This window comes from Neltuma alba, unplaced genomic scaffold (genome assembly GCF_004799145.2).
Source record: "Neltuma alba isolate B1F8T4 unplaced genomic scaffold, ASM479914v2 tig00013234_pilon, whole genome shotgun sequence".
Taxonomy (NCBI): Eukaryota; Viridiplantae; Streptophyta; class Magnoliopsida; order Fabales; family Fabaceae; genus Neltuma; species Neltuma alba.
The window spans coordinates 27,556-51,269 of record NW_021637530.1 but is presented as its reverse complement, the minus strand read 5'-3'; the positions used below and the strand labels follow the sequence as shown (position 1 = coordinate 51,269).

General features: G+C 33.4%; 1 protein-coding gene across 1 annotated transcript; it reads right to left on the bottom strand.

The window, feature by feature from the left end:
• Positions 1-20,974: 20,974 nt before the first annotated feature.
• LOC114735570 (uncharacterized) lies at positions 20,975-23,508 on the bottom strand. Its single transcript, XM_028923267.1, has 4 exons — positions 23,030-23,508; positions 22,815-22,943; positions 21,191-22,610; positions 20,975-21,112 (listed from the first exon to the last, which is right to left on the bottom strand). Exons 1-4 carry the CDS (start codon positions 23,506-23,508, stop codon positions 20,975-20,977), a joined length of 2,166 nt encoding a protein of 721 aa, XP_028779100.1.
• Between the last annotated feature and the right edge of the window lie 206 nt (positions 23,509-23,714).

Sequence of the window (23,714 nt, the reverse complement as noted above, 5' to 3'; positions counted from 1 at the left end):
ACTTAATGTTTTAAAATAATAAGTGGTGCAATTTTACTTTGAAATTATGTGGCTATAAAATTTTTCCAAAGTCAAACATATGTGGGTGACGTTATGTTGCAACAAATTCCCTTCTGTAGTGTTTTCTCTTTTTAAAATTATCATCCTAAAATTTTCAAATCAGATATAAACCTCTAACTATTTTTCTCGAAATCTTCTAACAAAGTAAGCTATTTTCATAACTTCAAAATTATTTAAGCCACTTTTTGAGGATTTCTGAGCCCTCAAAATTAATATTCCATAACATTTCCCCATTTTATTTAGGTTTTAAAAAATTTTAATGAATTTTCTTCTCTACTCTTTCTAAATCAAAAAATTTGAGATGTCACATATTTCATTCTTTTTCCCATCTCTCTATTTCCAAACTTTAAACGGTGAGTTAAATATACTTTAAACATGAAGGTAAGGGGAGAAAAAACTTTCTGTAGCGTTTTTTCAAATAAACGCTACAACACATCATATTAAATGATAATTTCAATTATTTGCATATAGATATTACTATGTATGTTACACTTTTTTTATCTTTAAAAAGTATTATTTTTTTCATAAAAAATTAATTGCAAATGAAGCAAGCTTTAAACTTCAAACCTTGAATGATTTTCATATATACATAGTTTCCCATCAAATTTTTAAATTTAATTTTTATATTTACATTGTGGTGATTGAGCATATAATTATGTTATATATTTGCTTTTTATATATCCGAACAAAAATGTCTGTTACTCGTATTCATAACTGCGTGAGATTCAACGAAGCATTAGGTTTTTTGGATAAGGGAAAATAAGGTTTTTTGTCAAAAGAAAATAAGATTTTTTTAATAAGAAATTTGTAATTATAATTTAATTTCTCATCAAATAAGGCGTAAATTTCTCTGGTACAATCAACGTACAGGTCTCCTAATGGTAAAGAGGGGGCTTGCAAAATAAATATTTTAATATATTGAAACTTTGTGCGCTTGATCAACCAATTTCCTTGATATATACAAATTAATTATCTAAATATTATATTAAAGGTGCTCCTAAAAAAAAGTATAATGGAATTGCATACTGCCAATAAATAGTAAACTCATTAAAAAAAGAGAGAAAGTGGCATAGATGAATTTGTATTACTTCTGAAGCGTTGGGGAGTATTTATGGGATTTTTTTACTCTCTTTTCACGTAATTGTCAAACAAACCAATTTGTTCTGCTCGGAAAAGTGCAAAATAATGCATATTACTCTCTCCCTCCGTGCTCTTTCTTTCTTTCTTTTTTAACTTTTCTATATTTTATATATTCATTAATGATTATATTATTATTATTGTATATTACATATTAATTTAATAATTTTGTTCATATTATAATATTTAATAATCAAAATATTATTATATATTATTTTAATATATTAATCTTTTCTCATGTTTATTTCTCTTTCTTGTCAAGTCCAGTTGGTAGAATCTTAATTCTCTCTCTTGAGATAATAGCTTGAAGAAAGAATTATTTTGCCGAAATAACATTTAAATTAACAACATATCAACATTAATAATTAGTATGATGATAGTGTTGTTATTAACGAAAACGTATTTTTAGACAACCAAAACGTATTTTAAATTAAAAAAAGTATAAATGATAAATATTTTTAACTTATATATCTATATAACTCGTTATGAATTAAAATTCTTTTTATAAATAATGTAACTCATTATATATTAAAAATACTTTCCAAATTATTTAAAGCATAAAATGAAAAACTACAGATAAATTCCTCATTATAAATTTTTATTGCTAAAATTTACCAAATTTACCAAAATAAACTAAAAATAGTTTTAAACTTATTTTGGTAAATTTATGCCTTTTAGTTATTTTGCGTTGTTATTTCCAAGTCAATTGATTGAAAAAAAAAAGTGTTGTTAAGTATTGTCTTACACGAGTGAATTATAATGTTAACAAAAGCAAAAAAAAAAAAAAAAGCATTGTTATTTCTGCAACTTCATACTCTGCTTCCTTTATCACGCGTGCCAACTGTAGTCCAACAGGTTTCTTTCTCTTTGTTGTCAAGTTTAACAGCATGTGGAGTATTAATTCTCACAATAGGGGAAACCTTATGTAGCGCTTATACAGTTAAACGCTACAGATTTTATTGTCTAACACCATGTTTGTAAAATAAATGAAATATAACAAACGGTAATTTCCGCATGAAAAATCCCATTTTTATTTTTTTAATGACTTAGCCTTCTGTTACAGAAGGTTTTTTTAAGAAATTAAACAGAAAGCAAATTTAGTTTTTTTAAAACTTAACAAGGGAAAATGGACAAAAAAAAACAGAGAGGGAAATTTCATTAACAAGGGATTTTTATAATTTTTAAACCACTGTATTTAACTTATTTTTTTAACATAAATAGAAAAATGAAAATAAAGGATTTTGTTTAAGAAAATGTCATTAGCAGGGGATTTTTACAATTTTAAAAAAATGCTTTAAGCTCTTTTTTTTAAATTAAATAGGGCAGATGAAAAAATAAGGAGGGAAATGCTGTAATTAATCAAAACGCTACATCGGATTATTTTTATAATTTTTAAAAAAATGATTTTAGCTCTTTTTTCCAAAATTATAACGGAAAATGGAAAAAAAATGGAGGAAAAAGTGTCATGTATTCAGAAGGCATTTCTCATGTATGTTTCTATTGCAATAATAGAAGCCCATTTTGCATCACCGCCAAAGGGAAACCATTTTGCTGATAGTTATATTTTCGGAATATCTATGGCTTTTTTTTTTTATCCCTTTGAAGACCAGGGGAGAGAACAAATGGAAAAGGATGGGTTTCTATGGGCAAATAAAAAAAATAAAGAATATTTAAGCATAAAAAGAATTGAGGAAATAAAAAAGCCGATGACATGACAATACAACCATGGAAAAAAGAGAACACCTCCTTGCTTTATCACTTGTGCGTAGTCAAGCACGGCAGGTGCAGCAGGTTTCTTTGACTCTCTTTGCTAAGATAACAATGTGGACCGGCTTCCCTCCACTGCGTTGTTATCCGCTGAGGAAATAAAAAAGCCGATGACATGACAATACAACCATGGAAAAAAGAGAACACCTCCTTGCTTTATCACTTGTGCGTAGTCAAGCACAGCAGGTGCAGCAGGTTTCTTTGACTCTCTTTGCTAAGATAACAATGTGGACCGGCTCCCTCCATTGCGTTGTTATCCGCTGCCATGATACGGCACCGTTTGTAGCGTTGGCAAGGGAGAAAAAACAAATACATGAAATGCTAAAATAAATACTCTGAGAATTTTACCCATTACTTAAACAAATATACTAGAAAAAGAGACAATTTAGCATTTATTTTAACAAATTGTTATAATTCACAGAAAATAAAAAGTTATTATATTAATTACTACGTCTAATTCTTAATATAAGAGTTAGATAACTAATTTGAAGATATTAAAGAAATTAGTTAAATTTATTAATTGTAATAAATGTATAATGACTTCTCTAAACTATCCTTTTTAATAGAAAACTAATTTGTGGCAATGTGATAGGGAAGAAAATTATATAAATTCGTACATAAATCACCTTAAAATAATCCTTCACCTATCTTGCCGGTCTACGTGTAATGGGTCCTACCTTTGGTAGCGTTTTTATATTAAACTTGTTAATAGCGTTTACAAAACTGTTAATCGCTATATTGAAGTTATGAAACAAACAAACAACAAGCCTTATCTCACTAGGTGGGGTCGGCTACATGAATCACACGACGCCATCGTGCTCTGTCAACAACCCAATCATTAGATATGTTGTTGATTAGGAGGTCTCGTTCAATGACCTCATTCAGCGTTCTTCTCGGTCTTCCCCTGCCTCTTTTTATGGGACTCCATCTTGTTTGATCCACCCTCCTCACCGGGACCTCCAAAGGCCTTCTCTGCACATGTCCAAACCATCTTAAGCGATTTTCAACCATTTTCTCTTGGATAGGTGCCACACCGACTCTTGTCCTGATCTTTTCATTTCGAATCCTATCTTTTCTTGTATGACCACACATCCATCTCAACATCATCATTTCTGCTACTCCGACTTTGTGCTCTTGTTTTCCCTTTATTGCCCAATATTCACTACCATACATCATAGCTGGTCTTATAGCAGTCCGATAAAATTTTCCTTTAAGTTTCTCAGGTACCTTCTTATCGCAAATAACTCCGGTAGCTTTCCTCACTTTAACCAGCCAGCTTGTATTCTATGAGAAATGTCTCCATCAATTTCCCCATCCTCCTGTATAATGGATCCTAGGTATTTAAACTTTGATACTTGAGGAATAATTTGCTCTCCCATCCTCACCTCCAAATCCCTATTACCTTGCCTCCCTCCAAAATCACAATGCATATATTCTGTTTTGTTCCTGCTCAAACGGAAACCTTTCGACTCTAAAGTCCTTCTCCATAACTCCAAACTAGTGTTAATCTCTTCTTTTGATTCCGCCATAAGAACTATATCATCCGCGAAGAGCATGGACTTAGGGATTCTTTCTTGAACAGGTTTAGTTAGAACATCCAGAACAATGTTGAACAAGTACGGACTCAGAGAGGATCCCTGATGTAGGCCAATCTTAATAGGAAAGTCCTTTGTCTCGCCCCCAGGCGTCTTTACACTGGTAGTTACCGCCTCATACATATCTTGTATGACTTTGATATACGCAACCCGTACACCTTTCTTTTCCAAAGCCTTCCACAATACTTCTCTTGGCACACGATCATAAGCCTTTTTCAAGTCAATAAAAACCATATGTAAATCTCTTCTTTTACTTCTATATCTCTCCATTAACCCCCTTAGTAAATAGATTGCTTCCGATGTGGATCTCCCTGGCATAAATCCAAATTGGTTTTCCGAAATAGAAGTCTCCAACCTCAATCTATATTCCATCACTTTTTCCCACAACTTCATTGTATGACTCATAAGTTTTATCCCCCTGTAGCTTGCACAGTTTTGAATGTCTCCTTTATTCTTGTAAATAGGAACTAAAATGCTTTTCCTCCACTCATCCGGCATATTTTTAGAGCGTAGAATTTCATTAAAAAGCTTGGTTAGCCACACCTCCCCCTCATTGCCCAAACATTTCCAAACTTCAATAGGGATACCATCAGGCCCAACGGCTTTTCCATTGTCCATTTTCTTGAGAGCCGCCTTAACCTCTCCGATACGTATCCTGCGGTAAAAAGCCAAATTCCGATCATCTTCGTTAATTAGCAAGTCCTGAGTCGCATAATTGCTTCCCTCATTAAACAACTTGTAAAAGTAAGCCTCTCATCTGTCCTTAATATTACCATCAGTAACTAACACTTTACCATCTTCATCCTTTATACACTTTACTTGGTCCAGATCTCTCTTTTTTCTCTCCCTTTGCTTTGCGATCTTGTAAATATTTCTTTCTCCCGTCTTTGTTCCTAACTCCTGATAAAACCCTTCATAAGCTTTAGTACGTGCTTCGCTCACTGCTCTCTTTGTCTCTTTTTTAGCCAACTGATACTTTTCCTGGTTCTCTACACTATTGCACAAGTGTATGGCCTTAAAACAATCTTTTTTCTGTTTGACTTTCTCTTGCACACTCTTATTCCACCACCAAGTCTCCTTATCTCTTTGACCAGGACCTTTGGATTCTCCAAAAATTGCTTTAGCTACCAAACGAACCCTTGTAGCTATCTCTTCCCACATCATGTTTGCATTTCCCTGCAACTCCCAATTCCCTTCCTTCAAAAGAGTCCTTTTGAATAACTCCCGGTTCTCTCCTTTTAACTGCCACCACTTAATCCTGGGTTTTGCCACTTGATGGTACTTTTGTCTGGTACTCTTAAAACATACATCAAGGATAAGTACTCTATGTTGGGCACTCACCCCGTCTCCTGGAATCACTTTGCAATTAGTACACAATCTTCTGTCCGGATTCTTAACCAAAAAGAAATCAATCTGTGATTTTGAGACACCACTTTTGTACGTGATTAAATGCTCCTCTCGCTTCTTAAAACAAGTGTTGACAATCTTAAGATCGTATGCAATAGAAAAATCGAGAATAGATTGTCCTCCACTGTTAAGCTCCCCAAAACCAAAACCACCATGGGCCCCGCTGAATTGTCCTGCTTCTTTACCAACATGTCCGTTAAGGTCCCCACCGATAAAATTTTTTTCCTCGAGTGGTATGCTTTGAACCAAGCCCTCCATATCTTCCCAAAACTTATCTTTAAGGTGTGTCTCTGCCCTAACCTGAGGTGCATAGGCACTAATGATATTGATAGTATCCTTTCCAACAATTACTCTTAACGATATTATTCTGTCCTCAAACCTTTTAACCTCTACCACGTTTTTTTTCCATGTCCCATCAGCGATGATACCAACCCCATTCCTTGTGCTCACCTTTCCTGTGTACCAAAGTTTATACTCTCCAAGTTCCTTGGCAGCTTCTCCAGTCCATTTGGTTTCTTGGAGGCATAAGATATTAATCCTTCTGTCCCTCATAACTCCTGCTACTTCCATAGATTTCTCATTTAACGTCCCAATATTCCAAGTGCCAAATCTAATCTCAGTCTCATGAACTAACTTCTTTAGCCGCCTCCGTCCAAGAGAGTGCGGTAGCCCTTGCTCATTTAACACTACATCCGGGCGACGATGCAGCGGCTCTAGCTCATTTCTCACTGTACTCGAGCCATACAGCGCGTCACATCTGGGCAACGACCTAGCATTAGCATAATTACTTCGTTGATCCATGTTCATGAGATTCGACGGGTTTTTACGTTGGCTGTCGAGGGCCTAACACAACCCTCCTCCTTTATCCGGGCTTGGGACCGGCTATACAACATAGCTCATTTCTCATTGAAGTTATGAAAATCTGTAAAAAAAAAATAGTTGCTGGCCGTCAGAGCTTTGAGGACATTTGAAAACTTTTTGTTAACTGTTATACTGAACTTATTATTAATAGTGTTTATAGAACTTGTTAATCTTTATATTGAAATTGTGAAAATTCTTCAAAAAAAATAAATAATTGTGACTGTCGGAACTTTGACGACCAGTCATCTTTTGGCCTCTGGCACCAGAGCTCCAACGACTGGCCAGTGAAGGGTGCTTTATATTTTTATAAAAAAGAAATAAAAGGGTAATATGATAATTTTAGCAAATTTGAAAATTCTAATTTAGTCACCAATACCTAAATTGAAATTTTTCTTATTTAAGTGAACAATTTGAAATTATGAAATTCAGGAATCCTTTTTCTGTCATTTTCCTCCTTTCTCCATTTCCCTTCTCTTCTTCGCCTCCCTTTTTCCTGATTGGCCCGACCTTTTTTGCTTCTTCTTTTCTTCTCTTTAGACGCAAAAAATTTTCCTTCCGTTCTTTGAGTCTCTCTCCCTTGCTGAGTACTAAAGCCCAGTATCCCATTTCCATTTCTTTTCTTTCGCTGTTTGATTTTTTTTTCTCATTTTTTTTGTGATTTGCTGCATGTCGGTCACTATCTTGCTTTGGTTATGCATATTTACATATTTTCTTGACATATTTTACTTGAATTAATTATTTGAAAGGCTTGAATTTTTAGATGAAAAAATTCTACGTGGTATATGTGGGCCATAATCCTGAGATATATTATAAATGGTCTGAATGCAAGGCTCAAGTAGACAATTGTTCTTCAAATGTAAATTCTTCAAACGATGCAAAAGCTTCAGCTAATGAATGGAAAGAGCAATGCACAACATTTGGCACCTTGTCTACTCGAACCTTGCATTCAAACCATTTATAATATATCCCAGGATTATGGAGATTTATTTGGGTGTCAAAAACATTGATATAGAAAAGGACAAAATCAAATCAATATAAAAAGGGCCTTGGAAAAGTAAAAAGCAACATGTACTTTTCATTGGAAAAGATAAAGCCACTGTCACGTTATGAATGGAGAGGATTTTGACTTTTGTTTTCTTTTTTTTTTGAATTAAATAAATAAAGAAATAAGTGATCTTAGCCATTGGATTAGTGACATATGTCCCTTGTAATTAACTTGATCTTTAAGGGTATTTTTCATGTGACAAGCCTATAAATACCCTCCCTCCCTTGTTAATTTCGTGCAAGTCATTTTAAGAGGGGAAACTTTTGCAAAATTTCACTTAGAGAAAGAAAGAGAAGGGTTTTAGTGAGAGGAAGTTACTTGGAAGCAATGTAAGTTTCCAAAACTCTCCTATTTCAAGTTATAGTGGGTATGTGATGATTTTATGCTATTTTTATGACAATGGAAAGCTATTATTCTAAGGGGAGGTGTTGCCCAAATTCTTCCAAAATGGATAGGAAGGGTTTAGGTTGTTTATGATTAAGGTTAGGTATGGTTAAAGGTTAAGGATTAAATGATTACATGTTAGTTTTGTTAAAAATCTTTTTCCCTAAACATGTGCATAGTGTTTGGCCAAATGAGGTTTTTGACCCTAGGATGAGATTTTTCATGTTTTAATGCTTCCAGTGAGTTTAAAATGAAATTTTGTGTAGGGAAAACCTAAAGCACAAGTCTTGGAAGTATTAAAATTAAAATTGGAATTTTTGGTTTCAAGAATCATACCTTTCAGCCCAGTCCAGATCAAAGGAATTGGATTTTCATAAAACTAATATGATAAATAAATTCTACATGAAAAATTATGTAGAAAAGACCCAAGAAAGTTCAAGAATCAAAGCTAGAAAAATAAACTCCAAAAATCAAGAAAAAAGGGTTTAAAAGAATGTTAAATTATGAAGTTGTAATAGTACTTAATGTCGTATCATTGGTTGCTTTCCTTCCTCTTGAACACTTTCCCCTTGCTTAGATTCTTTGTCTCTTTGTTGTGTATAAGCTATTAGGCAACCAATGCTTGTAATTGCCACGGTAAGATCAGAAGCATACACAATCCACTTTCTTTCCTATGCTTTTATTTTCATCTATTTTCTACCCTAGAAACTTCGCGACATGCAGATCCGTAGTGTTTTGTCCAACAAACGCCGCAGATAGGTGTGCTTTCGCTACGCCACATAAGGTGACACAATTTTTACATATAATTATTAAGAAAATAAACATATATTATATGATAATTTCAATTATTAGTATATAAATATTACTATGTATGTTACACTTTTTTTATCTTTAAAAAGTATTATTTTTAAATAAAAAATTAATTACAAATGATTTTCATATATACATAGTTTCCTATCAAATTTTTAAATGTAATTTTTATATTAACATTGTGGTAATTAAGCATATAATTATGTTATATATTTGCTTTTTATATATTAGAACAGAAACGTCTATTGCTTATGTTCATAACTGTGTGAGATTCAACGAAGCATTAGGTTATTTGGACAAGGGAAAATAAGATTTTTTAATAAGAAATTTGTAATTATAATTTAATTTCTCATCAAATAAGGCGCAAATTTTATTGGTATAATAAATACTTTTTAACTATATATCTATATAACCTATATAACAACCAAAACGTATTTTAAATTAAAAAAAGGTATACACGATAAATACTTTTTAACTTATATATCTATATAACTCGTTATGAATTAAAATTCCTTTTATAAATAATGTAACTCATTATATATTAAAAATACTTTCCAAATTATTTAAAGCAGAAAAGGAAAAACTACCTCATTATAAATTTTTAATTGCTAAAATTTACCAAACTTACCAAAATAAACTAAAAATAGTTTTAAACTTATTTTGGTAAATTTATGCCTTTTAGTTATTTAAAATTCTTTTTATATCTATAATTATGATACTCAAAATATTAAAATTATGTTATTTGTAAGCAAATATTTTTTCTCCATTATGTCTTTAATATAATATCCAGATAATTAATTTGTATATATTAAGGAAATTGGTTGATTAAGCGCATAAATTTTCAGCATATTAAAATAGTTATTTTGCAAACACCCTAGGAGACCTGTACTTTGATTGTATATTTGAACTTGAAGTATAGTAGAATTGCAAAATGCTCACAAGTGGTAAACTCATTGAAAAAATAGAAAGTAGCGTAGATGAATTTGTATTACTTCTGAACAACTGAAGAGTATTTATGGGAAACAGACCAAGGATTCATGTTCGCCGTGGTGAAGAACGTTGAACAGCCAAGGCGGCGAGTTTCATTTAGTTGACTCTAACAGTATCCCAAATTAGGGTAAAAGTTGGGAGGGAAGACCAGCAGCGACCAGGGTTGTAATTGAATTTGGTTGATTATTATGTGTATTGAATTAATTGTTGTAGAAAGTTGAGTTTCAATATATGTGGTTACGTACATGTTTTTTTGTGATTCTCTTATTACCTTTCATTCTACATGGCATTGATAGATTGTAAATTAATACGTTATTGCACTGAACCTAATGCATGAATTAACCCCAATACACACATAAATGCAGCCCTTCCGTGATTCAGGATTTGTTGCACGTATTAGCTCTAGAATTACTACAATTATCTGAGTAGAAGCTACCATCAAACAAACTATAACTGATTTAATTAGCCATTCGTACTTTCACAGTCTGAATTAGTTCATATTTACATATGTATGGCTTAATCTTTGAGGCAAGCATATGACTACTGGCAGGATCAATCAGGTAGCAATCCTTTAAAGACGTCGTGACACTACCCGTGCACCGCCAAGGCGATGACAGGGTAGGGCACGGCCGTCATTTGGGACATCGAAGATTCACAAGGATATTTAGAAAAAAATTAAACTAATTATAGTTTTGAAAAAAAAAAGCGAAAAGCATTTTTAAAAAAAATTACAATTTTGAAAAAAGAACAAATTTTTTTAAAGGATATTTCTAGTAGCATTTAGCATTTAAAACTAATTTTTGATGCATGTAGCACTATAAAGTATTTTTTATTTTTCTAATGTATTTATTTAATTAATAACAAGAACTAGACAACAGCTACTGGTTCCATGACCAGATATGGGTCTAATATTCATGCTATCACATCAATATCGTACTAAAAACAATACTTACTTTGAAAACAACAATATTCTTATGACGCATGATCAAGGTGGTATGAAGTTGCAGAAGAGTAAATTCCGTCTCCATCAAAATAGGTCTTTCCATGGTTGCATGGTCATGTGATTGGTCTTTTTATTTTCTCAATTCTTTTTATAATTAAATATTCTTTATTTTTTTATTTGCCCATAGAAAACCTGTCCTTTTCCATCTGTTCTCTCCCCTTGGTCATCAAAGGGATAAAAAAAAAAAAAGCCATAGATATTCTGAAAATATAAATATCAGCAAAATGGTTTCCCTTTGGCAGTGATGCAAAATGGGTTTCTATTTATGTTAAAAAATAATTTAAATGCAGTGGTTTAAAAATTATAAAAATCCCATGCTAATGAAATTTCCCTCTCTGTTTTTTTTTCAATTTTCCCTTGTTAAGTTAAAAAAAAAACTAAATTTGCTTTCTTTTTAATTTATTAAAAAAACCTTCTGTAACAGAAGGCTAAGTCATTAAAAAAATAAAAATGGGATTTTTCATGCGGAAATTACATTTTGTTATATTTCAGTTATTTTACAAACACAGTTTTAGACAATAAAAAAGGGATTTTCTTAAAGAAGTCACTGTATTCTGTAGTGTAGACAATAAAAAAGGGATTTTCTTAAAGAGGTCATGTATTCTGTAGCGTTTAACTGTATAAACGCTATATAAGGTCAACAAGAAAGAGACCTGCTGGACTACAGTTGGCACGCGTGATAAAGGAAGCAGAGTATGAAGTTGCAGAAATGACAACGCCTTTTTTTTTTTTGTTAACATTATAATTTTTTATTTTCCATGAATTATAACCTGCTGCACCTGCTGTGGTTGACTACGCACAAGTGATAAAGGAAGGAGGTGTCCTCCTTTTTCCATGGTTGTATTGTCATGTCATCGGCTTTTCTATTTCCTCAATTCTTTTTATAATTAAATATTCTTTATTTTTTTATTTGCCCATTAAAAACCCATCCTTTTCCATCTGTTTTCCTCCTTGGTCTTCAAAGGGATAAAAAAAAAAGAAAGTCATAGATATTCCGAAAATATAAATATCAGCAAAGTGGTTCCCCTTTGGCGGTGATGCAAAGTGGGTTTCTATTATTGCTGTAGAAACGTACATGAGAAATGCCTTCTGAATACATGACACTTTTCCCTTCATTTTTTTTTTTCATTTTCCGTTATACTTTTGGAAAAAAGAGCTAAAATCATTTTTTAAAAAAAATTATAAAAATAATCTGATGTAGCGTTTTGATTAATTACAGCATTTCCCTCCTTATTTTTTCATCTGCCCTATTTAATTTTAAAAAAAAGAGCTTAAAGCATTTTTTTAAAATTATAAAAATCCCCTGCTAATGACATTTTCTTAAACAAAATCCTTTATTTTTATTTTTCTATTTATGTTAAAAAATAAGTTAAATGCGGTGGTTTAAAAATTATAAAAATCCCCTGCTAATGAAATTTCCCTCTCTATTTTTTTTCCATTTTCCCTTGTTAAGTTTAAAAAAAAATTTGCTTTCTGTTTAATTTATTAAAAAAAACCTTCTGTAACAGAAGGCTAAGTCATTAAAAAAATAAAAATGGGATTTTTCATGCGGAAATTACCTTTTGTTATATTTCAGTTATTTTACAAATACAGTTTTAGACAATAAAAAAAGAAGAGGTCATGTATTCTGTAGCGTTTAACTGTACAAACGCTACATAAGGTTTCCCCTATTCACTGTATTGGGAGAATTAATATTCCACATGCTGTTAGACTTGACAACAAAGAGAGAGAAACCTGCTGGACTACAGTTGGCACGCGTGATAAAGGAAGCAGAGTATGAAGTTGCAGAAATAACAACGCTTTTTTTTTTTTTTGGGCTTTTGTTAACATTATAATTCAAGTGTGAAAATTTCTTTTCATGGGTTACTATTCACTTTCATCCAAAAATATGGTAAATTTTGAAAATTGATAATTAATTGTAGAAAAATCAAAATTGAGTGATTCCAGGTTATATGGAAAGCTCTTTGGATAAAATTTTGAGGAAAAATAGTTTCTGGACTAGTTTCCTTAAAATTCGAGTCCAATTTTTATTTGAAAAATCACTGTTTATTTGGTCATTTTCGGATTTTGCAGCACTTTTGCCTAACTTTAGGAAACATAATTTTTTGCTCGGTTATCGGAATTAGGTGAACTACCCCTCATTTTAAAGAGAAAAATCAAATCTCTTTGCTCACCAAATTTCACAACCTAACGCACTCGTTTGTTCAAATAATCTTTGGCCAAACTTTGGTCTATTTTAGTTGACTTTTACTCTCTTGAAAGGGTAATTTAACTTAGTTGACCAATGATTATCATAGCATACTTTCCTTAGCTACTTCTATCATGCTTGAGCTATTCTAAACATGCTTGCATACTTCTTAACATAATCATACCATTGTAAACTTAAAGCATGCTTATAATTACATTCTTCCAAAAATAGTAAGGTTTAAAGCCATATAAAGTCTTTATGGCTTACTATTTCTTCAAGCAAAAGCCACCTCCTTTCCCTTGCCTTGAGATGTTGAAGGTCCTAATGTTTGTTTAAATATTGAGGGTAAGATTCTTGGGGAATCTTAGTAGCAATTGCATACATTACTGAGGTCACACAATACAATGTAAATCAAGCTATATGCATGCATATTTTAACATCATATTCATGCTATGGCAAGGAAATATCATCATAAACATTCATGGCACTCAATATAGCATAAGCTAAGGCATCATTTGCATGGAGGCAACATCACATGACATAACATTCTTATCCACCTCATTTTATCTCTTAAACGCTACAGAAGGTCACCTATATTCAACCTCAACTGAAGAAAGTAGTAACAGATATGGTGTTATGGTGATGTAGTCTGATCGTATAGCGTATTTCGTTGCATGTGGTGAGGTTTCTAGAGTAGAAAATAGATGAAAATAAAAGCATAGGGAGGAAAGTGGATTGTGTATGCTTCTGATCTCGCTGTGGCAGTTACAAGCATTGCTTATAACTGCCATAGTTATAAAAAAAACTTTTCACATGTAGAGCCATGTTAGAAAGCATTATGTAATGTCCCAAATTTTATTTAGGAGATTTAATTAATATTCTGAGAATTTATTAATTAACTTGATGTTTAGAGTATATTAACTCACCGTTTGAAGTTTGGAAACAAAGAGATGGGAAAAAGAATGAAACATGTAACAACTTAAATTTTATGATTTAGGAAGAGTAGAGAAGAAAATTTATTGAAATTTTTTAAACTCTAAATAAAATGGGGAAATGTTATGGAATATTAATTTTGAGGGCTTAGAAATCCTCAAAAAGTGGCTTAAATAATTTTGAAGTTATTTTTCAGGGCCAAAATAGCTTACTTTGTTAGAAAATTGCGGGATATTTGATTTGAAAATTTTAGGATAATAATTTTAAAAAGAGAAAACGCTAATTGAGGCATAAAGCCCTTATAATGTATCAACGATTTATTTTGCAAATTAATTGCTATTTTCTTGGAAAAAACAAGAAAAATAGTTAGGAGTTTATTTTTGACCTGAAATTTTTGGGAAATTATTTTATGGGTCAAAATCTAATGAGGAAGGAAAATCCATTAAAAACATTGTGGAATAATTTTTGGATCCATTTAATAATTTAATAATTTCAGAAAATCATGAAGGATTGTATGTGTCTCGAATATAAAAATAAAATTTAACCAAGAAAAACTTCATCGAAGGTTTGTATAATTTTTATATAAGAAATTTACGTGAGTTCTAAAAATAAATATCCATTGAATGTTAATGAAATTTTTTTAAAAAAATTCAGATAATCTTTTATAATTTTTATGCAAAAGTAGTAGTCAGATTGCTTCCAAGAGAATACTTGTGGGTAAGTTAAAATTTATGCAGAAATATTTAAGATTTAAAATTATTGTTTAAAATCACATTAGCACATTACTCATCTCATTTTTCATATTTAAAATTTTTGTGCTATAATATTAAAAAATTTTTTTGACCATATAAGATTAAAAGTTGTTAAAAATTTTAAAAAGGGTAAATCCTAACTTTGAATTGGATCATCCTACAATAATGCCTTGCGTGCATTCGTGCTGAGTCCCAATCAGAAAGACGATAGTTCGAATGTTCATCTGGCTTTCATTATTTGCGGGTAATCGTATGTTCCCACCACATTTAAGATGACCTATAATTACATGGAGATAAAATTTCTCCTATATACTTACCTTATATTTTGTAAATCACAATTAAAAAATTACTTATAAGTTGTTTCAAACGAACTTCAAGAAGGTTCAAATTGGTTTATGGTCATTTTTCTAAAATGGATATTTTTTTGGGCCAAATTCCTTAATGAATATTGAGCAAATACAATCGTGGGCCTGCATTCGTATCATCCTCTAGGAACAAAGCTTGATTTTATGTTGATGAAAAATGCAATAACATTTTCTCCTCTAAATAAAAGCATATCATACTTTAATTTTTATATATTTTTTCAACCAATTTACGATATAAAGTATGAAAAAATAATCCTCTCTCCTTTATACAATGTTCATTAACGAAAGAAAAAAAAGAATATATTTTAATTCTAATCCATGACCTTACAAAAAAAAAATCGTAAAGAAAGGCTTAAAATATTAATAATAAATGTTCAACTCTATACTAAATCATAAAAAATCCTAAATATAATGATTTATTATTCACTTGGTGGGTTTGAAAAGAGGGAAGGATGATCTACTTCAAAATTTCTCCCTCCTTTCTGCGTCTCCTTCCAAAACTGTGGAAAGGCATTTAAAATCAAGAAAAACACTCAATACTATATCAAAAAAAATAAAAAAAACAGTTTATTTTAACGAAGCAACAACCCATTAAAATATACTTGCTCAAATATATAGTAAATAAATAGTGATAAATAATTTTGCTTCAATAATAGACATTAGGATTTTTTTATGATTCGGTATAGAGTTGACCATTGGTTATTAATATTTTAAGTCTTTCTTTATGATTTTTTTTTTACATTTTAAAATAACTTTGTTAAATTATTTCTAGAATAAATTTATACCATTGAAAAAATCAAAACAAATAATGAGACCTAAAAGCTTAGCCTTTCTCATTCTTTCACAGTTAATTTCATTCTTATTTATTACTTAGCTCACTGTACAATAATCTTCTTGCCACTTTCTCTCTCCTCTCTCCTTCATATCACCACCCTCAACCTCTCCCTTCCTATATGCATTCTCTTTTCTTGAGGCACGAAAAGTGAAATCATTCACCAAGTGAATTGTAACAGCCCCCATAATAAGTGGTAATTAAGCATTTCTGAAAACAATAATTGATTCTTAAATGACCAATTTAATCGGAAAGAGTTAACCAAGAACATTTAAGTAGGAATTACCATAGCCATTAACAATATATATTCATAACAGTGCAGTAGCCACTAATCTAGAGTAGTAAAGATAATTAATGTAATAAGAAGTAATTAATACTTGATTTTTCATGTGTATAACAAATCCCATCATGAATCTCTAAAATCCCAAAAATAACTATGACCAATCATGAATGGATTAGAGCATTTTAGGTCCACCAAAATAAATGCTACCACTGCCCATAACAATCGTAATCAAAATAACAGTCACCTATAACCAAAAAAGGCTCTGCCCGATAACCATAATTCCAATTCAACAAGTATCCAGGGAGTGATTACAAGATAGTTAAGCAGGCAAGGTATAATTTCAAATAACATATAAGTTAAACATCTTTACAGAAAATAATATATAATAATTCAAAAAGTAACTTGCATGCACAGAATTTCATCAACCATCTTTATAACCTCCTTATAACCTCTGACAGAACCCATGGGCTAATAATACATAACAGGATTCGTCTCTTTAACAAGACTGCACCAAACTCTCCAATAATGAGATATAACTCGGCCAAAAGTTATAGAGCTCATATTGGACTGTGGGTTCCCTTTCCTTGGAATATGGAAAGGTGTCATGTCCTTTGGACTGACCCTTGACCCAGCCAAAGGAACGGTGATACCGAGGGCCCTAAGAATGTTAATGTCAACCACTAGGCGCCAAGTGGCGGCTATACCACGTGGTATAAATAATCAAACCTCCCACAATTTCATTTCAGCACAACCCAATACAGCACAACTCAACCATCCAATTCCACACAATCCAGTACTCATAACGTATTCTCAGATTCAATAGTCAAATTTGTTCAACATCAATAAGATATTCATAAAATAATTCATGCCCACTTAACTAATAAATTTATCAAAACATACATTTTGATATATATGTATATCACTTTTTATACACAAACCACTATAACATATAATGATAACATTTATAATATCAACACATGCTTATAATCACATCAACAAGCATACAAGGTAAATTAAAAAGTGGTTACCTCAAGTTCTTGATACAAGAACTAAAAGTAGGAGGATTCAAACCCAAGAGCCCAAACCAAGCTCACTCTACAATAATAAATTGATAACATATATTAATATAAAAAGACTAATTAATATAGCATTAGAATAGTTTATTAACTAAATCCCTATAATTGGCTTACCTTAAAAAAAATTATCTTTAGGAAAAATAATAATTCATCTATTCTTCCAAGTGACAATTTCTAGTGCTTTCCAACTCTATTTCTCTCATTCACATTATTAATAAGAATAATCCCTTCAAATCATCTAAAAACCTCCAAAAAAAAATGCTTACTTTAACTCTTAGAAAAATAACCATATGTCAACTATGCCTTCAATCATTATTAAAATCTTATTCCCTTCTTCCATTAATCATTTCCCATTTATTAGAATTAATAACTTATAATATTTTACTCAATTTACTCCAAACACCCAACTTCCACTAGTTAAAGTCTCTCCAAGAATCATCAACATTACTATTTCAACGACAATCCTCAAAGTTCAAGCATTGGATCCTCAATATAACCTCAAATGAACGCAATTAAGAGATAAATTTTGAATTAATATTATCATTAACACATATCACAATTTTCCAAGCAAACCCTAACTTATATTGTCTCAAATCAACCATCCAACTAAAATCTAAGTCATAAGACTCTTATTTTAACCAAATAAGCTCCATTAATATCCTAATACTAAATTAGAAACCTTAAAAATTAAAAATCTAACAAGCCCTAATAAACTTTATTTTCTGCCATAAACTTACAGAAATAAAAAGAAAAAGCTAAATAAAAAACATAGGATGAAGATGACTTACCTAAATAGCTTATATGTACCCAAGTAAAGCCCTTTTCTTTCTCACACCCTCAATCTCCCACTCACTCTCACTCACTGTTTCGGCGAACCAGAGGAACAGCAAAGACAAAACAGCATGAAGGGCTGCTGGACGGAAGAAGGGACAATGAATTGAGTGTGTGCTTTTTAACAAAGTGTCAAGTGTGGGTCACGTGCCCACACTTGATGCCTTAATAATTTTTTTTAATTAAAGCTTTGAAGGCCACGGCCCAGGGGATTAAACCCCCCCTTTCCAACTGGCAGTGGGTGACCCACGTGCCACCCACTTGCCTTTTTATTATATATATATTTTTAATTTTTTTATAAATATTTTTTAATATAATTTTTATTTATTTATTTATTTTTTATAATTTATATGTATATCACAAAATTATGATTTACAATTTATTCAGTAAGTTTTAATGTTAAATATTATAAATTAATCTCATACCCATATAATCTAAATCCTATAATAAGATAAAGAAAAAAAAATAGAATGTTACAACTCTCCCCTCCTAAATAGGAATTTTGCCATCAAAATTCAGTTGAGTAGGAATTCTACGTACCTAAGTAAAAAGATGAGGATAAGATTGTCGCATCTTCTCTTCCGTTTCCTAAGTAGCATCACCGGGAGCCATACCCTTCCATGTGACTTTCACAAGTCGAATTGTCTTATTTCTTAGTTGTTTCTCCTTCACATCTGCAATTCGCTCCGGTTCTATTCGGTAAGTCAAATTCTCACGAAGTTCAACCTCTTCAGGCTCAATGATGTGTGAGGGATCAGGTTGATACTTCTTCAATTGCGACACATGAAACACATTATGAACCCTGTCTAGCTGTGGTGGCAATGCAATCTGGTATGCTACTTTACCAACTCTTGCAAGAATCTCATATGGACCCATGAATCTTGGACTCAATTTCTTGGCTTTAATAGGCCTTCCAATGCCTGTCATTGGAGTGACACGTAGAAATACATGATCACCGACACAAAATTCCAAGGGTCTCCGTCGTTTATCCACATAGCTCTTCTGTCTACTCTGAGCTGCCAACAACTTGTTTTTAATCATTTCAATCTTTTCTGTAGTGCGGTCAACGTAATCAGGGCTGATGATAGTCCTTTCACTCAATTTTGTCCAACACAACGGCGATCTACACTTTCTGCCATGCAATGCCTCGTAAGGCGCCATTTGTATGCTCAAGTGATAGCTGTTATTATATGCAAACTCAGCCAGTGGCAAGTGACTGTCCCAGCTACCCTTCAATTCAATGGCACATGCCCTCAACATGTCTTCTAAAGTTTGGATTGTTCTCTCTGTTTGTCCATCGGTTTGTGGATGATAAGCTGTACTATATTTCAATCTCGAACCCATAGCTTGGTGTAAGGCTCTCTAAAAACCTGACGTGAACCTTGGATCCCTATCGGAGATAATGCTCTCTGGCACACCATGCAATCTGACAATCTCCTTCACATATAATTGAGCATATTGTTCCATTGTATAAGTAGCTCGTATAGGCAAGAAATGAGCAGACTTGGTCAAATGATCAACAATCACCCAAATGGCATCATAATTACTAGGTGTTCTCGATAGCCCCATAACAAAATCCATAGATATACTATCCCATTTTCACTGTGGTATCTCTAGATTTTGAATTAACCCTGGTGGCTTCTGATGCTCAATTTTGACCTTTTGACAAGTCAAATAATGGGAGACAAATTCTGTCACATCTTTCTTCATTCCAGGCCACCAATAGTTCTGCTTTAGATCATTGTACATCTTAGTGATTCCTGGATGTATGGTGTACCTGCTTCGATGAGCTTCCTCTAAGATGTATTGCTTAGATTTTCCATCATTAGGGATACAAACTCTCTCTTTGAATCTCAAAATTCCATCTTCGCCAACTTCAAAATCACTAACTTCTCCTTCTTCTAGTACTTCCCTAATCTTCAATAAATAGTCATCCTCTAACTGAGCTATCTTGGGCTCCTTCCAAAATTCATTCTCAATCCGCATGGCCTACAAGATTGTATCCATATCAGCTAGCACATCAGTGTCCTTCACCCTTTCTAACAAATGGTTCTCATAGAGACTTAGTTGAAATACATGAATAGCTTTTCTACTCAAAGCGTTAGCGACAACATTCGCTTTACTGGGATGATATTTCAATTGGAAGTCATAGTTTTTTAGAAACTTCATCCACCTTCTCTGTCGATTATTAAGCTCCTTCTGATCCACTAGATACTTCAAACTTTTATGGTTACTAAAAACATCAAATTGTGAACGATATAAGTAGTGTCTCCATATCTTCAATGCAAATACCACTGCCGCTAACTCTAAGTCATGAGTTGGGTAATTTTCCTCGTGTGGTCTCAACTGTCTAGAAGCATAAGCAACAACCTTCCCTTCTTGCATTAATACACACCCTAAACCTTTCAAAGAAGTATCAGTGTATAGGGTATATGGCAATGCGGGGTCAGGAATAATCAGTACCGGTGTAGAAGTCAACCTCTTTTTCAACTCTTGAAAGGCGGCTTCACACTTCTTTGTCCAAACGAATGGTTGGTCTTTCTTGGTCAACTTAGTAAGTGGCATAGCCAACTGAGAGAATCCTTGTACGAACCTCCTATAGTAACCAGCCAACCCTAGGAAACTTCTCACTTCAGTCACTGACTTTGGTTGTTCCTACTTAAGAACTGCATCAACTTTTGTAGGGTCTACTACAACCCCTTTAGCTGAAACAACATGCCCCAAAAACTTCACTTCCTTGAGCCAAAACTCGCACTTGCTCAATTTAGCATAAAGCTTGTGCTCTCTCAATACCTGTAACACTATTTTAAGGTGCTCACAGTGTTCCTCTTCATTTCATGAGTAAATGAGAATGTCATCTATAAACACTACCACAAACTTATCCAAATAGGGTCTGAAGATCCTGTTCATATAGTCCATGAATGCAGCTGGAGCATTAGTTAAGCCAAATGGCATCACAAAAAACTCATAGTGACCGTATCGAGTACGAAAAGCAGTCTTAGGAACATCTTCTGCTTTAACTCCTAATTGATGGTATCCCGACCTTAAGTCAATCTTAGAGAATACTGCTGACCCCACCAATTGATCTAACAAATCATCAATTCTTGGTAGTGGGTATTTATTCTTGATGGTGACTTTGTTTAATTGTCGATAATCAATACATAACCGCAAGGTTCCATCCTTTTTCTTCACAAATAGCACCGGTGATCCCCATAGCAACACACTTGGTCTGATGAATCCTTTCTCAAGTAATTCTTCAAGTTGCTTCTTTAGTTCTGCCAATTCAGCAGGAGCCATTCGATAGGGAGCCTTAGAGATAGGCTCTGTCCCAAGAGGCAAATCAATAGAAAACTCTACTTCCCGCTCAGGGGGTAATCCTGACACTTCCTTAGGAAATACCTCAGGAAACTCATTCACAATCTCAATTTCATCAATCTCTTCTTCTATCTCAGCTTGCACAGAAAAGAAGACCATAAAGGCCTGACATCCTTGCTTTATATAACTGTCAACTTGAACAACTGATAACAGAGGAGGGCCACTAGGCACCTCAATAGGCATGCAATACACAGGCAAAGAAACAGTTTTTGCTTTACAATCAAGCGTGGCACTATTAGCTATTAGCCAATCCATACCCACAATCACATCAAGACCCTTAAGGGGCAAACAAATCAAGTCAATCTTTGTCTTGTGACTCTCAAACTCCAACACAAGATTCAAGCATGCATTTGAAGTTTTTACAGAAGATCCAGCAGGTGTCGAAACATTCATATCAAAAGGCAAATCATAAACATGCAAGTTCAATCGCTTAGCACATTCAAAGGCAATAAAAGAATGTGTAGCACCAGAGTCAAATAATGCATGTATATTGTGACCTTGGAGAGAAATTATACCTCTAATAAGGTTGGGAGACGCATCGGCCTCCTCTTGAGTCAACGCAAACACACGGCAGGGAATAGTAGATCGGGTCTCTGGTGCACTCTGTTTGTTTTTAGTGCAATGGCAAGATATATGTCCCACCTTGCCACAAGTAAAGCAAGTCCAACACTTGCCCTGATGATGCTTGCCACACTTGGAACATGTTGGAGAACATGCAGTGCTAGGTGCAGAAGCAGTAGAGCCTTTAAATGATGACTGGCTCCCACTAGTATTACCCCTTGGAAGTGGGGGCCTCTGTGACTGTCTGTTCTGGAAGCGGCTCTTCTTGCTAGAGCTTCCTGGATTGAACCCACTTCTCTTGCCAATCCCACTACTAGGCTCCTCATAAAGGAAGAGAAACGGCCCTGGGATCCCTCTTTAGCTCAATTTCATAGCCATAACCCTTAATCTCAGCATCAAGGAGGCAAAGTCGAGTACACATGTCATCAAAAGAATCAATCTGGAGTGGCACTAGCTGTCGTCTAAACTCCGGTCTAGCCTTCTATAACAAATCTGGAGTGGCACTAGCTGTCGTCTAAACTCCGGTCTAGCCTTCTGTAACAACCTGTCTGCCATCTACTTGCTATTCTTTTCAGATTGTCCATAAGCAGTATACTTAATCAACTCTAGAAATTTAGCAATGAAAGCATCCACATCCATGTCATCTTGTTGAAAGCATAGAACTCTGTCTCCTTCAGTGATTGGAGGGCTGAAGGAAAATAGTGCTGAAAGAACATCTCCTTAAACACCTCCCATGTAGGAAAAGTGCCATCAGATGGTCAAACACTCTCCCACCATCTCTTAGCAGCATCAACAAGTTGTATAATTGCCACTTGCACCCTTTGATGTGAGGTGTATAGGACCAAGGTGAAGATAGTTTCCAAGTGATCGATCCAAGCCTCACTCTTAGACGAATTAAAGGTGCCATTAAATGTTGGCGGATCACACCTATTGAAATTCCTCCATACATCACTAATAGGTTGCTCCTTCTTCTGTTCATGCCGACTACTATCCCCAGTCTCCATAACAGTGTGGTGACCTTCTTCGGAACGATGTCTACTTGATTCATCAGCATTGATATGCCCATTTTCTTGGACGGGCTCCTCATCCTGTCTCATTTCATTCAACTGTTGCTCATGTCTCTGAACTTGCTGACTGATTTGGACTACCAATGTCCTTAGGTCCCTTAGGAACGCTTCATTGTCCAGGGGCTCTTGAGGTTGGTTTGGGTTACTATTATTATTAGCCGGCTGTGTCCTACGTGTATCTACCATCTCTCCCCCCCAAAGGATGCAACCAAGAGACGATAAGGCTTTGAAAAACTTAAAAGAAGTCTAATAACAAAGGGGAAGCACATGTATGATCAATGTATATTGCCAATGCCACTATATGCCATAATGAAAATGAAACAAGAAAACCAAAAACATGAGGCTCTGACTACATAATAAGTGGTAATTAAGCATTTCTGAATACAATAATT

Bases quoted from the DNA above. Each gene is read 5' to 3' on its own strand.
- LOC114735570 (XM_028923267.1), bottom strand. From the start codon at position 23,508: ATGGTAGATACACGTAGGACACAGCCGGCTAATAATAATAGTAACCCA. The intron at 22,944-23,029 runs GTGGGAGAGTGT...ATTTTCCTTCAG, and splicing joins GTTGATGCTGCTAAGAGATG to CCCTCCAATCACTGAAGGAG. The intron at 21,113-21,190 runs GTAGTGTTTATA...ATAGTGTTACAG, and splicing joins CCTATTTGGATAAGTTTGTG to GTATTGAGAGAGCACAAGCT.